The sequence below is a fragment of the Desmodus rotundus genome, chromosome 2 (assembly GCF_022682495.2).
Source record: "Desmodus rotundus isolate HL8 chromosome 2, HLdesRot8A.1, whole genome shotgun sequence".
Taxonomy (NCBI): Eukaryota; Metazoa; Chordata; class Mammalia; order Chiroptera; family Phyllostomidae; genus Desmodus; species Desmodus rotundus.
Window position 1 is genome coordinate 148,667,121 of NC_071388.1, and position 16,372 is coordinate 148,683,492.

General features: G+C 38.7%; 1 protein-coding gene across 1 annotated transcript in view; it reads right to left on the reverse strand.

Moving 5' to 3' along the window:
* PLA2R1 (phospholipase A2 receptor 1) overlaps positions 1-16,372 on the reverse strand; it is a 104,188-nt gene that overhangs the window by 19,964 nt on the left and 67,852 nt on the right. Inside the window, 8 exon segments of the mRNA XM_024579825.4 lie at positions 519-658; positions 2,611-2,714; positions 2,981-3,045; positions 7,982-8,139; positions 8,840-8,875; positions 9,464-9,596; positions 12,118-12,202; positions 15,765-15,910. Coding sequence (XP_024435593.4) covers positions 519-658; positions 2,611-2,714; positions 2,981-3,045; positions 7,982-8,139; positions 8,840-8,875; positions 9,464-9,596; positions 12,118-12,202; positions 15,765-15,910 — 867 coding nt within the window.

The window sequence follows — 16,372 nt, forward strand, 5'->3', positions numbered from 1 at the left end:
TCCACACTACCAATTAAAAAAAAATCAGTTCTGCATGGAAGCACCCATTTTAGGAGGATCAGGATGACATTGACTGAGCCGTGTTATTGGTCGGCCAATCCACAAGGCAGGCCGAGCTCTGTGCAGGGAAGTGTGCAGGCGGCGAAGACACAAGAAGGACCTGATGGAGTCTGGGTGCACTGCAGTGGACAACTCATTTGGGAGCAGGGCCGAGACACACAGGCACACCTGCACACATGTGCACACGCACGCAGGCATCACACAGGCACGCGGCACAATGAGTAACTGAATATACAGATGAAAGGTGGTGTCAGGGCTGTTTCTCACAAACGCTCCTTATTCCAATAGGGTTGTCCCTAAATCGAAAACTTCTCAAATCGGTTGAAAGTTGTGACAAAAAAGTTCCAGGTCCAATGGACAAATCATGGTTTTTCAAAGCCACAACCACTTTTGGATTATTTTCTACAATTAACATCTACAAAAGAGAAACAAAGGCAACTTTTTGTGAAGAAGTTTACCTTGTGGTTAAAATATAGCCATCCTTTAGGACATGTTCCATGCTGTTTTGGTGTATCTTTCTCTTTCTCTATGATCCAAAACTTTTTTCGCTTACAGATGCTAGGCATAGAAACTGAACACTCTTCACTAGACCAGAGTCCTGGAGGGGAAAATGGGTTAGAAATGAATAAAAACAATGGTGATTCTTTGTAGACATTGTCTATTGATTGCTATTTTTATGACTCCATGGTTTGTCATAAATTGTTTTTTAAATATAAAAATTGAACCAAATTTAGTTATGAATCATACAGTTCTCCAGTGACAAAAGCTAACTGGGCAAGGTGCCAAGTCAGTCATTCTAATTCAATAATATAAATGCAAAAAAATCTAAACAATCACTGCAGTTGAAATCATAGAAGTGATTAAAGTTCTAAGAGTATTTAACTTGTTTAAGAAAAGAATATTTTATAGAGTAATTGTTTTAAAGTATTCAACTTCAATTTAGAGAGAGAAAAGAGAGAGAATCTTTCTTTCTTAAAGAGAGATTTCTTAAGCCAGGTGGTGAAAGACAAATACCATACATCTCACCTTTAATGGAACCTAATCAACAAAATGAACAAGCAAGCAAAATATAACCAGACATTGAAATTGGGAACAAGCTGACAGTAACCAGAGGGGAAAGGGGAGGGGATAGTGGGGGAAAAGGGTGAAGGGTTTACAGGAACAACTATATAGGACACATGGACAATAACAAGGGGGGGTGCAAACAGGGGAGGGAGGTGGGGAGGACTGGGGTGGTGGGGAGGGGTGGGGGAAAAGGCAGAAAACTGTACTTGAACAACAATAAAAATCAAAATATTTAATTAAAAAATAGATTAAAAAAATTCTTAAATCTATCTCTCTTAGAGAAAAGATTCTAAGGCAGTAGATGATCATTTATGTTTTATAATTCCTTCAAATATATAATAATTTAGAAAAATAAACCCATGAACTTTTAAGAAAGGAACTCTTCTTAACACTGACACTTAAACAAAACAGTCATATCATATATAGACATGCCCTCAGGAAAATATATCCCAAAGTCCTCAGCCTCCTGGAAAATGTGTTTGAATTTAGAGGAGCTATCTTTTCAGAGAAGATTATAGACTGTATTTCATTAGCATTCAAGTTATAATTCCAGAACAGGGCCCGGATGCATGCAAATTCCAAGGGCAGATTCAGTTTTCTAGTATGAGAGATACACTCCAAAAGGATGTTAGTTGCAAGGAGGGGCTGGAATGCTATTTTTAATGCAGATTAGCTGCTCTTCCTCCAGAATCGCAAAACAGCCTTTTTGTAGGCTGTTGTGACACCTGCTGGCAAAAGTGAGCTGATTAACCACATGGTTTTTCTTTTCCTAACTTTGTAAGAAACCCGTGCATCAAGGAGTGCTTTCCATGTTTATTCTGCTCCTGACTTGGGACGCAGGTTTGCTGTGAATCTGTTAGAGTTGAGAATATCATTACCTTCTATTGGATAGAAAGATTGGGGTGGATATGAGTAGGCAATCAACCCAAATAACAATGTACTGATGAGTAGAATTTAAAAAAATAGCCTTCAACATATATGTACTTCTAAATCCCACTGCAAACAGCTGGTGTTCTAAGGTAAGCAGCAATTAATAACAGGTATTTTTTAAAAAAGATTACTGAATTCAATATAATTTTTTCTTAAATGGGAAATTGGAAGTAAATTTCTCAGAGGTTAAAGATCTGGCTGATTATAAACTGGATACTAGGAAGAGATAAAAATGGGCTCATAAATTTCATAGAGAATAGTATTTGGCAGACATATTTCTGACCAATTTCAATGGACCTATTTTTGATGCTGTTTTAGTTTATGAGGAAGGACTTATCTGAATGTAAATTAATCTCGAAAACATGAATTCATGGAATAAACTGTACGAATGGCCATTTGTAAGCCTCAAGATGGATGAGGTCGAACACATTCATTTCAAAAGGAAAATAACCAAACAAAACTTTCTCACTCGTCAATGTCATGAAGAGGAGATTTCAAGGCTCCTGAGTGTCATTAATTTGTGCTGTAAACCCCAAAATGGATGAATAAAATAACCTGTTATGGATGAAATGAAGCCACATTTCTGGCTCTGATTTTTCATAGATCCTTCTTTTCCTTTGTCCCAGTTCTGGTATATTACCGGAGCTCCATCTCTCCAGCTATAAGAAAATTAAAAATTGTAAGGTCTTCTCTCATTCTTCATGCTCAGTCTTCAACACTGTTCTTGGAATACAGTATGGATTGAAGGCATAATATTTTATTAAATAAAATAATACTCATGCCTTGAGTTAGGAAAATGAAAAATTATAAGCTAAAGATAATGTTTGGAGGCTACTCAACAAACTGATCACTAAGAGGTAGTACAATCATTTTGCAAATAAAACCTGTCAAACAAAATTAAATGCTACTTAATGTAGGTTCATACCGAAATTCACCATTGGCTTTTTCTTCTTGAAGTCCAATCCACCAATTGACACCGTACTTTGATAGCTATTTAAAAAGAAAGAAAAGTGTCAGCATTCATTCTACCTGTTTTCCCTTTTCATTATTAAGATTAATGGGGTTGCTGTTAATAGCTTTCTATTTTTCAGTATATTACCCAATTATCTCAAGAAGAGTACACTAAGGCCTAGCATCTTGAGAAAACTTAAAACTTCATTATTCTAAAATATTCCCTCCTCATTATGAAGGAAAATTGGAATTAAATACTGAAAATAATTTTAATTTCACACACCATGCAATACCTTTCTTACAAATTTTCCTATGTATTTAAAAGTACATTTCTCTTATACTAGGGATTGAGCAAGGAATATTGTAAAGCAAAATACGATGTAGATTTCTTTTTTTGACTGAGAATTTAGTCACTTAACTTCTCAGTGATTTATAGAAGCTCATTGTATATGTCACTGTATTTGGAAAACAATTCAGGGCACAAGGGCATCAATAGTAGAAAGCTTTTGAATTTTAGAGATTAGTCTGGTAAGCTTTTACACTGAGTGTTAGCGCCCTCCCCGCTCTAACGAAACAGTGAAATGCAAAACCGGACAAAAGAATAGCACAGAATTTCCAGGGTTTGACAACTGAAAAAATCATCCTGTGTATTTTTATTAGTTTTACGCTATTATTCATCACACAGATCTCAGTGTAATAAGGCATAAAATCCAAATGTGTGCGTGCATGTGGGCTTGCGCACACACACATCAGAACACATGTGATACGGACTTAGGACCCAGGAGATTGAAATTCCTTCTTCACCTACAAAAGAGGAAGGGGCAGTAAGGATTCTCTAAGACCTTTAAATTAATATACTTCGTTGTTTGTGTGCTGCGTGTGTAGAATGTAACTCAATTTTTTAATGCTAAAACATTCTCAAGGCATTATATATTTAAATTTGCACTTCCGTTTCTTCTGTAAAGACTTGAGAATACATTTTAAGATATATAGATATGTTTTTTTTCCATATGAATTTCAGGTCATTATAAAACAAAACCTCATAGCTTTCTAACATTCTAATTTATAAACAGGTATTTTTACTCCTTAAACAGTGTGGCTGTCTGCCATATCAGCAATTTGGGAACAATGCAAGATGGAGCAACTATAATTTTGCATCCCTGAGGTGTTGTTTCACGGACGTGTTCTTACACGCTGAGTTTTGATTCCCATCATCAGGCGTTGGGATGGGTCCGCTGAGACTGGTCGTGAACTCGGTGGGAGAACCACAACGATCTCATTCAATCTAAAGAGGTCTCATGTGCAACAATAGTGGAAATCACGGCCCGATTGCTCACTGCCCAATTAAGGACCTTTAAAGAGAAATTATAACTACTGCATCTTAAGTGGCCTATTTATAACCACCTCATTATAGCACGGTGATCGTGCACAAGGCACATCATAACCTAGTGTGATGTGGAACACAGTTTCATGGGACAAGCTAGAAGATACCCGGAGTGTAAAATCCAATGCGAAAAACGGGCGTCTTAAATTTTAGCAGAGGTATGAAAACCACAACAATAGAAGACATTAATATTCTTTATAAAAAAGAATATTAAAAATATGATATGACCATGGATTTCATAATATCAATTATGATTTTTCAAACAGCCATTCTAGATAGCATCATATGGGAAGAACACTGACTAAAAAGAAATAAAACACGGCAACGGCCAATGTATTAAACCTCTAAATGATGTAAGGAACAATGACCTGTCATCTCTTACAGCGTTTCCATCAAAATAGCAAAACTGAGTCATTTAAGGGTTTAGAATACCAGCATTTAGCAAATGACTAATATCTTTGATATATTTTTGTTAGAAATATTTAAAATTAAATTTTAAAAGTAAATCAAAATTTCATAATGCAAATATTGCATAGCACAGCATAAGAATTTTAGCAGACAAATTGGCTAGTAGTTCATGCCAAACAACTCCTAAAGAGCTTGTAGCTTTACACTTTTTTAGGCATTGATCTGATAAACAAGATGGCTCAAAAAGCAGGTGGTCAAAAATTCTCTCTCCTCCTGCCTTGTGGTCTTTCGTTATTCAAAGAGAAAATATTGACTCATCGTGTTTTTCCAACTAAGTGTTATTTTTGTTTCTCGTATTTCTAAGTTACTACTCTTCAAAGAGGAGCTATAGAACACATATGTAATTAAAAAACATTTAATTCTCTATTCTGATTCTTCCTATACTTAGAGGATGGGTGTGTGACAAAGTGAGTAGTATGGCCTCTACATGTTTAGTTCCTCATTCTGGAATAAAATAACTTCTGGACTGATTCATTCCAGCAGTACGTTTTTACACATGGAATTTCTTACTTATGAAATGTAAAGGGTCACCATACATACCACCATTACCACCAACAAAAGTGCCTAACACAGCCACAGGTTATGCAGAAATAAAAATTGCTTTAGAAATCTACAGCTTTCTTTTTTCTAAATTGCTACCCTTTCTTAGTCTCCACATCCCATACCATCACACTAACTGTATTCTGTAGCACAGGGCTGGGTTAGATCGGTCAGCTGCTCGCCCGCAATACCGACAGGGCATTCTGTGTCAACATGGCCACAGGTCAGGCAACAACGGTTGCCACATAAGACACCTCACAAGGTTTGTCTGGTCTGAGACCACAACTATGTCTAGTCTTCAACTAATCATGGCACTGACTGTGACTTCTCAAACTGCTAACCCGTGAGTTTCACTAGTCCATGTGTGGGAGGTATTAACTCCGCCACCCCTCCTGGCTTCCCAACCACCAAAGGCTGCAGTGAGGGAAAGCTGGAGAGAGAATACCTGCAGATGTTCCCAGGAGAGCTAAACTCTGTTGAAATGATCAAAGAAGCCCTGTATTGTTCATGTCTGTGACAGAGTTGGTGCCATCTTCTGGGGAGGGTTTTTAAAAAGGTTTTTTAAATGTATTTGTTAGAGAGAGGGGAAGGGAAGGAGAATGCGAGGGAGAGAAACATCTATCTTGCCTCTCGTGTGCACCTCGACTGGGGATGAAACCTGAAACCCAGGCATGTGCTGGACCGTAATTGAACTGTTGACCTTTTGCTTTGCAGGATGACACCCAAGCAACTGAGCCACACTGCCCAGAGTCAGAGAGGGTTTGGTACTAGCATTTTAATGTAATGGAGGCATTGTGCTCCTATATACCCCAATACTGCTGTTTTGCTGCCAGCAGAGGGTTTTTTTGTTTTTTGTGTTTTTTTTATGATTAGTTAAGTCAGATGGCCTGGGTTCACTTCCAAATTCCACCGCTTGGCAGCTGTGTAACCAATCCAGTCACTTCACCTCTTTGGAGTCTTAGCTTCCTCATCTGTAAAATGTATCAATAACACTTCCCACAGAGAGTTCCTGGAAAGATTAAATGCCATGAAACATTAGCACTTATCACAGCGCTTGACATCATTATGATAAGTATTGGCCAGATATCAGCTCCTTCTATGGGATATACACTCAGCCAAGTTGATGGGTCGGTTTTGTCCCTTGTTATTGCCACCTTGGGTGAGGAGTCTGCTGTCTAGTTAAAGAAATAAACGTATTTTCTGACATCATTATATGTAATTTGTTGATACTTAACATTACAGTTTGCCTTGAGTGTTACATTTGAGGGAGCAGAAGGGTGGTAAAGTAGCACGTGAACCAACCAAGAGTGGGGCACACCTGGCTCTGTGGCTGTCTGCCACTGAGTCCCTGGGGGACTGTGGGGCTGACATCTAGCCCTGTTTCTTGGCTTTCCCCTCAAAACTCAGTAGCAGTCCTGACCTGCCTATACCTCACAGGCTAAGTGGGCATCGGACAGAATTACCAAAGTGGAAAAGCCGCAGGAGCTGTGAAGAAGGCATTTCTCTTACAAGCGAAGAATGCTTTAATACCAAGCTTCATTTTAAGTCAATTTACAAACACGAAAAGATGATAGAATGAGAAAGAATTCCTGGACATTATGAAATAATGTTAAATTATAAAAAAGAAGAAAGGCTTTGTCTTACTTTCAAGAATTTCATAGGGAAAATTGGGGGTGAGGTTGTCCGCCCTGAGTGCCCCTGGTAATTTGTACTGCTCCCTTTTTACTTAGTACATTGCAATTTCCCAGTTTTTTTAAAAAAGAGATTACATCTCATTTTCGTGTCGTTCATGTGTTTATATCTTTGGCAAATACCCCAGTGCGCGACACATACCTAATGCTCAATAAACACTTCATAAAGAAGTAAACTGAAAATGTACTCTAATCCCTGGCCATCTTTCATTGTTTAACAGGTTCTACCTGCTTATTTCTAATTACCATAGCTCCTCAAAAGAATAAGTCTAGTCTTTTTCTATCTAACTTGAAATGGAAAATCTCCTAACCATCTTCTGTATATTGAGTTTTTACAAAACAAAAATTTGTACTCTTGTAAGTAAAAACTAAAACTTTAAAGCAGCCTCGCACCTCCAGATGCTCCTTGTCCCTCATGTACGCTCTCATTTCCTCAGGGCCCTTTATCTACTCGCCTTTTTCTAACACACTGTGTGATTCTGTTTACTTGTATTGATTATGGTATTTCTTCCCACCCTAGATCGTAATGTTCAAGAGGGCAGGAGTTTTGGTCTCTTTTAATCACTCACTGATAGAGCCCCAGACTCTAGAAGGATAGACTCTGAATAAATATGTAGGATGTTCAAATGGACCTCATGAAAGCAATAAAACTCTACTTGCTCACCACTGTTGCTAGTAAAGCATAAGAGTGAAATCTCTGACCAACATAGTAAACCTGCATTTTTCCCATTATTTTCTCTTAATCTCTATATCAGAAAAAGAAATGATTATTAAATGTGTGTGGCTTTTAATGAAACTTAAATAAATGTCTGAAGTCAAATAAAAAAAATCCCCCAAGGACAGAAGAAGGAGCTAAGCTCCACATTACTCATAGTTACTTGTGTTCAAGTACCGTTCTTATTTTGCTGTGGATGAATTCTTGCTCATGGGCAGAATGAATTGTGAGGAGATCACTGTGCAGCCAGCCACAGACAAACTCAAAGGCGGACCATTCTGAGGCATATGTATGAAAAAGGTACTCTGCATCCTGATGAAAGAGCCAGGGTGCATCTGAAAGAAAAATAAACAATGCAAGTGATGCAAAAACCATTGACCGATACAATGCAGACTTACATAGGATATGCTGCGATGCACCCCAAATTTGTCATTTGGTCACTCAGCATTAAACCTGTGTGTGTGCTTGTGTAAATAAGTATATTTAAACACTTGATCATTTTCCTTCGTCTGTCTCGTGTAAGAAACCTTCATTTGTCCCCTGGCTGGTGTAGCTCAGGAGATTGAGTGCAGGCCTGTAAACCAAAGGATCTCTGGTTCGAGTCCCAGTCCGGGCACATACCTGGGTTGTGGGCCAGGTCCCCAGTAGGGGGCATGTGAGAGGCAACCACACATTGATATTTCTCTCCCTCTCTTTCTCCTTCCCTTCCCCTCTCTCTGTAAATAAATAAATTTAAAAAATCATTTTTTTAAAAAAGAAACCTTCATTTGTATTCAAAGTTCTAGGGTAGATGCATATTTTAAAATCATGTGTTGTAAAAACAGAGTTAAGCTATGATATTGGTCTTTAATCACATTTAATGACATGTATTAGATTATTTATTAATTATTAATTATAATTTATTAATTATTAATTTGAACAAATTAGCTCTATATTAACATAAGAAAAGGACTCGATTGGAGGACTGTAATAATACAGTAATGGTGTATAGTTACACATAATTAGAAGTTCAAGAACTGGAAGGACAGTTCTTACCGTACTGGTACCAGGGTGGAATCTTGGGTCTCACGTCTGCAAAGTGAAAACAAACCACCCTGAGTAACCTTTCTTCACAGATGTGCTATCTCTGAATTGCTTCAGATCTAAACACAATATTTTGTGTTTCACCTTTTAAAAAACCATTTAAAAACCAGGTTCATTGTGAGGTTTGGAGTATGGTTAGTTCTCATACTTGAGGAGGAGGCTCAGGAGAGGACTCTGATGAAAGAAGGAAGGATGTGGGGCTCCACTTGTTGAGGGCCTACTGTGTATCACGCACTCTGTGAGGTGCTTTCATAGACTCATTTGACAAGTAATTTTGTTTGCTTGTGAGGTTGCTATGACATTCCTTCCAGATTGGACTCGCTGAAGTACAACACAACATAGTCAGTTATCCTCATTTCCTATAACTAACTTAGCATAATGCACTAATGTCCCCTTTGTTCATCCCCCTACCATATATTTTCTTTGCCACATGGTGCAGTTGGTTCATCATGAAGGTTACTGGTACTGTCATCCAAGCTGCTTGCATTTTAGATCCCTGTACCTCTTCACTTGGGAAAGTGCTGTATAGATTAGTAGAAAGCAAACATATAGTAAAGATCTTATTAATATTTTTACCTCTCGGAATTTTGCATATCCATTCACGTTCAGCACCGCAGTGCAAGGGCAGCAATGTTTTATTTGCTTTATAAATGGCACAATTTCTTGTATCATCTCCAAAATACGTATTGTCTAAAAATGAAGAGACAACCTGCAGCACATGAAGTTCATTATTCCTTAATGATGATTCCCTCACAAAAATATCAAAAGATCAAAAAAGGCATCCTTCTAAATAAACCAAGACCAATTTTGGAGGAAGCTTCGGAAATGTCTGGATATGATTCCAGTTAAAGGTTGTTCCCCATTTGTGAAGAACAAGCTAATCAAATTTTAGCATTTTTTCTGAAAGATGCTTTTTTCCTTAAAAGAGGCATGCTACTCCCTTCTCCAGAAAAACAAAGCAGACGCACGCTTCCTTCTGAACTTGCACTGTTTCCTCACTGGAGGGATCAGGCTGGTCCAGGCGTCCTGGGCAAGCTTCTTCGAGGCTCAGGGACCTGTCAGACTTGGGTCTCATATTTGAGGCATCGTATTTTGCCATGTATAATGTGTACATTTTTGCTCAAATTTTTGAGGGAAAAATAAGGATACACATTATACATGGGTAGTACTTATTTCATATCTATATAAATGTTTTAAATTATTTTATTTATGCTTATGCATTAAAAGTGTAACTCCAAAAAGCAATAATGATATTCGGATGCAAAATAATACCCTGGAATACAATAATCGGTTTTATTTTTAAATAAAAATAAATAAATAATTGAATGAAAGAACTAAAAGGAAAGGTTTTTTTCCTGAAAGTTTCAGCCCAAAATATGGGTGCGCATTATACATGACAAAGTACCGTAGGTTCTTTTGTGCAGACGCAAAGCTTTTAGTTTCTAATGCTAAATTCTAAGCTACCACTAGCTTTAATCAGGAAACTATTTTCCATGAATGTTTCCAATACACAACAGGGGTATTAAATAAAGCTTCAACTTTTTCAATGATTTAATGACTACCTGATAGAAGAGTAGATGGACACAGGCGAAATTAGTTTAAGAATTTGGAAAAAAGAGGGTGTTCTGAAACCATCTACACTCCTCTTCAGACACGTACACCGTCATGCAACAATTCCTCTGACTTAAATAAATGTATGTAAACTATGACTCAGAGAACAGCATGGGTTTGAATATTCACTTTATCTAGTGGGTAAGGAGCTCGCACACTGCTTCACGGCTTTATCTCCTTTATTGTGATCCGAATTGTCTATTCCTCTCCTATTACCAGTGAGTTGGTTTTACTGAAATGAAACGCAGTATTCTCAACCTCTATGTACATGTGCCACTTTGAAGTGCCATACTGATGTTAACCACCCAACCATGCCATGTGGGGGCAGGTCAACCCTGTCATAACCCGTCTGCTTTCTGGGCCTCTGTTTCTTCATCAGCAAAGTAGAGGGGTGGGGCTGGCTGATCTTCAAGATCTCTTCCCACTCTCTCGTCCTGACGCCCTTTTCACAGAAGCAGTACATGGGTGGAAGACTTTTTTTTTTTTTTAATAGCATGCCCTTGTTATTTTCTTCTCACTGTAAGCACATAGCTTTTCCACAAATCTCTCCCTTGACACAAATTTGAACGCTATGTTGCAGGCCTCAAGCTCCCTTCTCTCTATTGATGTTTACTACTTCGCAGTTTAGCTACTGATATTTGACAACTAGGAGACATTATAATGTTGTGGCTGTGGCGGCAGACCACCTGTGTACCAATCCTGGCTCTCCTAGATATTATTTTAGGCAAATTAATTAATCACTTCAATCCTCACTGCACTAAATTATGGTAAGGAAGGAAAGAGACCACGCAGGAGTGCCCTCAGCGCAGAACTGAGGACAGAATTCGAGCTCAGCGAACGGGCCGCACTGAATGCTCACTGAAGGCTATTTCTAGCCTCCCCATTTCACAGTGTAGCTGAGTGTTTCACAGTGTAGCTGAGTAGCTTGATTCTGCCTGTGCCCTCAGATGGACCCCATTTCAATCTGGGATACCGCTTCTGTTGTTTTTCCCCTATCCTCCTTAGGAAAATGTGAGAATTCCTCATTGTACCTGAAAAAATAAGTGGTAATGAGTTCCCTCTTTCCTTCACAGAGGTTTTTTACAAGTATGAGGCTTGATGAAAAGCAAGTCTTTCTCTTTTTCCTTCCAAACAACTTGCTTTGGCTGAGAAAGAGGTGATATTTTTAAGACTGGGATTTCTGTCCTTTTAGAGTGAGATAACTAGAAAATGGTTCTTTTCGTTATGACATAAAGAATGAGGGTCCTACACTCACCTAATAAGGTGCTAGACTGACAGGGAGGGTGGATTAAAGGAAGCCTGGTATTATTTTAAAGAACAGCTGCCTCTCTCATGGAGACTCTTTAGATGGTAAGTGGCTTGAGGACCTTTCTGGAGATTTTGATTCATTTTCAGGATAAGAGCTTACAGCTGACCACAGAACTCTCTGGCTAGCAAAGATTTCCCAGGATGTTGCTGAAATAACTCTTCTGGTACCAAGGTGTGGTGTTGTTTCTGATTTGGATCTGAGTCATGGGAAATATGGGTATTACTTCCAGGTTCATTTGGCTGGTTTACCAAGTAGTCCAGGGCCACCTGTTTTGAATTCATTTCCTTTTCTCTGGTGTGGAAAGACTTACAGGAGTCCCGTCAGACCACTCCCAGGAGCCAGCGGTCAGTGGGTTTCTCTTATTAAATCCAATCCAGAACTGCCTTTCTTCTGTCCTGTGAAGAGAAGAGACAAAGACTTGGCCTTTCCCATGGACTTCAAAACGTTATGAAAAAGGTTCAAATAAGTATTTATGTGTGCAGGAAGCAGCTGATGCTCCTGGCAGGACTGATTAAGTTCAATAAACAGGTACTGAACAGTTCATTTGTGCAAAACCTGAGGTCTGAAATGAACCGAGAGGAGATTAGCCTCGCTTCCTCTTTCTCGAGGTTTGTGTGGCGCGCTCAGTGAGGATGCGCAGTTGGGGGCAAAGTTGGCCCCTGGTGAGAACGTGGCTTTCTCCTGTTCATTAGGAATGGTGACACTTTTCAGTCAGGACAAGGACAAGTGAAAGCAAGTTGGTAAGAGCCCTGGCACTTCTGTTCCCTAGAGGACTTTTTACTACTTTACTATTTATACTACTGGAAAAAGCTTTGAATTTTTTGGTCACATGTGCATGTATTCTCTGAAAGTTAATCACCACCACCCCTGTTTAGTAAAAGGTACATGGCAGGTTTGGGTTTGTTTTTTTTTTTTCAGGTCCCAACATAAACGCTTCCACAGCAAATCAGTCTGAGGCGCAGTAGGGTAGCTTCAGCAGTCACCACTGGGTTGACTTGGTGAGGAGCACCTTCCCTATTGCAAGGCAGAGGGCTAGTATGTCACACCACAGACTACTCAATAAGTCAAGCAATAAAGCCCAATTGTACAGAGCCATCTCACTAAGATCATTTATTGAATCTGTTGCTATTCTTTTAAAAAGTGTTTTATTAAAATATATTTTTATGCTATTACGGTTGTCCCAAATTTTCACCCTTTGCCCCTCATTAAGATCATTTTTCAGAGTAATTTTGAAGAATTAAAGATTTATAAGCCCTGGCCGGGTAGCTCAGTTGGTTAGAGCATTGTACCCAGTACACCACGGTTGTGGGTTTGATCCCTAGTCAGGGCACATCCAAGAGTCAACTAATAAATGCATAAATAAGTGGAACAACAAAATCGATGTTTCTCTCCCTGTCTCTCTCTCCCTTCCTCTCGCTCTCTCTAAAATCAATAAATAAAATTTTAAAAAAAGATCTATAAGATTCGGAAGTCATGACAGATGCTTTATTCTCCTTAGGCAGAGAAGCAAGCCTAATCTCAGGCAGATACCTGAGCTCCTTTGCCTGAACAATACAAATGAAAGTAAAATGTGACTTAGAAAATCTGGGAGATCCCTGGGGTTCCACGGACCACTGCCGTGATTACACCTTACCTTTAAGGTTGTGGAAAGGTGGGACTGCTGCCTCACGGTGAAGCTGGTCCTGCTAATCTCAACGTCCTAGCCTGGAAATCCACACTACTCGCCCTACATTGAGAACCTTTTATTGCTTTCCTCACTGAATTCACTCTACAGTTTTCCTGCTATGTACTGGCTCCTAGAAGAACTGGTATTTATTTTGCTCCCATCAATTTCCTAAAATTGTGTAACTTCTAATAATGTAGCATAATACTATAATAAAATAGAAATAGAAAAGCAGTGCCCTAGGAAAGAGAAGTTTATATGTAACTATGAGAACGGGTTTATTTGCTATAACTAAGCATCAGGTTTGGCTAAACTCTCTGGCAGTCAGGGCAAAGGTAAAACATGCATTATATAGCTTTTGTGATTGGGTACTGAAAATTGATAACTGATAGATACTTGGCACTAAATTCAACTAGAAATTCTAAGGTGAGAACTTCTGTAAGTAGAAATGATATTTGATCTTACAGCAAAGTTGGAAGCAGTTTGCATGTGGTCGTTTCATACAGCAAAGCTCACTAGGTACGTGTATGCAAGTGTATTTTGCAAGTGATTAAGTCCTGAAAAGAAGTTACAACTGAGGACAATGGACACTGTCACGTACCCGTTGGATCTGTGGCCCCGCCCTTGGCTAACAATTCAATTAACCAGGAAGCCTCTCGACCTTTTCATCAGCCTCAGAGAATCTGATTCTGCAGCTCGTGGATGAGACCAGAGGGTTCTGTGTTAAAAGGTGTCCCAAGAGAGTGTGGTAATCAGCAAGTCTGGGAATCCTGGTCTCCGGTCAACATTTCCTGCAGAAACTAGAATTCTATGAAATGTTGCTAAGTGTTCTCAAAAAAAGAGTTTTGTGGTCAGAGGAAGTGCTTCCATCTAAAAGCCTTTATAATGGTAATACGTGTGGCAAATTTCCAAGACTGTATTGGGGCACATTGCTTTGCAAACATATTTGACCAAGAGACCCACCTTTTTCCCTCACAGAGTATGACATAAAGCACTGATTGGGAGACAGTGTCAGACTCCCACCTTTAAGGTCATTTTTGCGGTTTTTTGAGATGAATAATTTGATACATGTTACATATTAACCTTCTTATGGGAAGGTTAAGATTTTCCTCAAAAAATAGTTCTGGATTTTCTCTGAGTTCAGGTAATTGTTTCATTGAAAATCCAGATTTCCAGAGCTTGGAGAAGAGTAGCTGGTGTTACATGTGGTTTTGTTAAATAAATGTGTGGAGCCCTGGAGGCACGACCTCCCTTGGACCACAACATCCTAGAGGGCACCACTTTTGTCTGTCATGCCTATCGAATTCTCTAGTCTGCTGCACATATAACAGTGCCCCTCTCATAGAAGATACGCCCAAAATGTATGCTGACTGACAAGAACATTCTATAGAAAGAGGCCAAGGACCAGGGAGACTTACTATAAGAGGACATGGTGGCTGTCTTCAAATAAGAGAATAAATTAGACTTTATCTGTATTACTCTGGCTTACTAGAAATTGATCTTTGCAACCAGCTTTTAACAATGGAATGGACTTTCTCCCAAGTAAGGAACACTCTGAACCTGAAAGGAATCCTGCCGACAGTGGATGGCCACAGCAATGTAGCGGAAGGAATTCCCCGAGTGTGGGTGGAGGGTAGCTCAAAGTCATTTATGTTTTTTTTCCAATTTAAATTTAATTGTTTTTCTAACTTTATAGAATTGCAGATTCTGTAAATTTGCAAGATGAATGCAGGTAAGTGAACATATTTCCTCAAATGTAAAGTAAGGGGGTTGGGTTGGATTTTTTTAATAAGTGGGACTTTCATTTTTTTAGAGAAAATCTTACATGGACTTTGATTATATACAAAATACAGAAGTGCAGCTGGTTGGAGCTGCTCAGTGAACAAGGAACCGGGAGCTCTGTGTATGTGGCCCTTCCCGCTCTTGGGATTCCAGGGCCCTCGGATTCTCAGTCAGCACTTTGCAAACCACTGGGCTCAATAATTTCTGTGTTTGGCAGAAAAGCTCTAAAATTCTGATCTTAAGCACACAGAAAAGATTTCAAACATGGAAACAAAGATTTCAAACATCAAAAATGCCACTTTGTTCTTTGTTTTATGGAATGAGAACTTGGTGCAATATGAATATAAACTTCTATGTATATATTTTTTCTTTCACAACTAGTGGCTAGTGGGTTTTAGGGTTAAAACAATAATTGGGATTTTGAACAAATATTAGGGATACTCATTCCTAAGTAGCCATTACTGGAAGACAGATTATTTGACTGTAATTTTTCAAAGTTAACAAGTATTTACCAATTAAATTTTGAATATAAAAGCTTATTCACGAAATTCTCTTCCTCGATATGGGCAAAGCTTGCAAGATGAGCTCCAAATTCTTCACAAAATGCTTCAGCTTCTCTCCATGTTCTTTTCATCAATACTTTTTCACTATGAAATACCTGTACAATAAAAGAAAAAAAAATGAGACTGTTACAGATAAGGTGAGGCTATTTGATTTGGGACAAGAAAATAATAGTAATATAATTGTTGTCATTATTCCTTATTAAAACCTCGATCCATTAGGGAGAAATAACATTTATTGAATTGGGATATGTCTATCATAAAAGTATTATCTCATTTTATCCTCACAACTTTGAGGATATGATAAACTGTTTTATCAATGAGCTCCTGGAGGATTCTTTTTTTTTCTCTCCTAAATTTCCTGTGACTTGTCCCTTAATAAATACTCTTCAAGAGATGAAGAGTCAGATTAAGACAGGTTACAGAATCCAGGCCACCCAGCGCCAAATGGGCAGAACTAGAAATAGACCCAATACTCCTGGCTTCCAGAGTCCATGAATTTCCTTCCCACCAGATTGCCTCCTGACAGACTAGAATCGGCCAAATGGTCATGAGTCTGG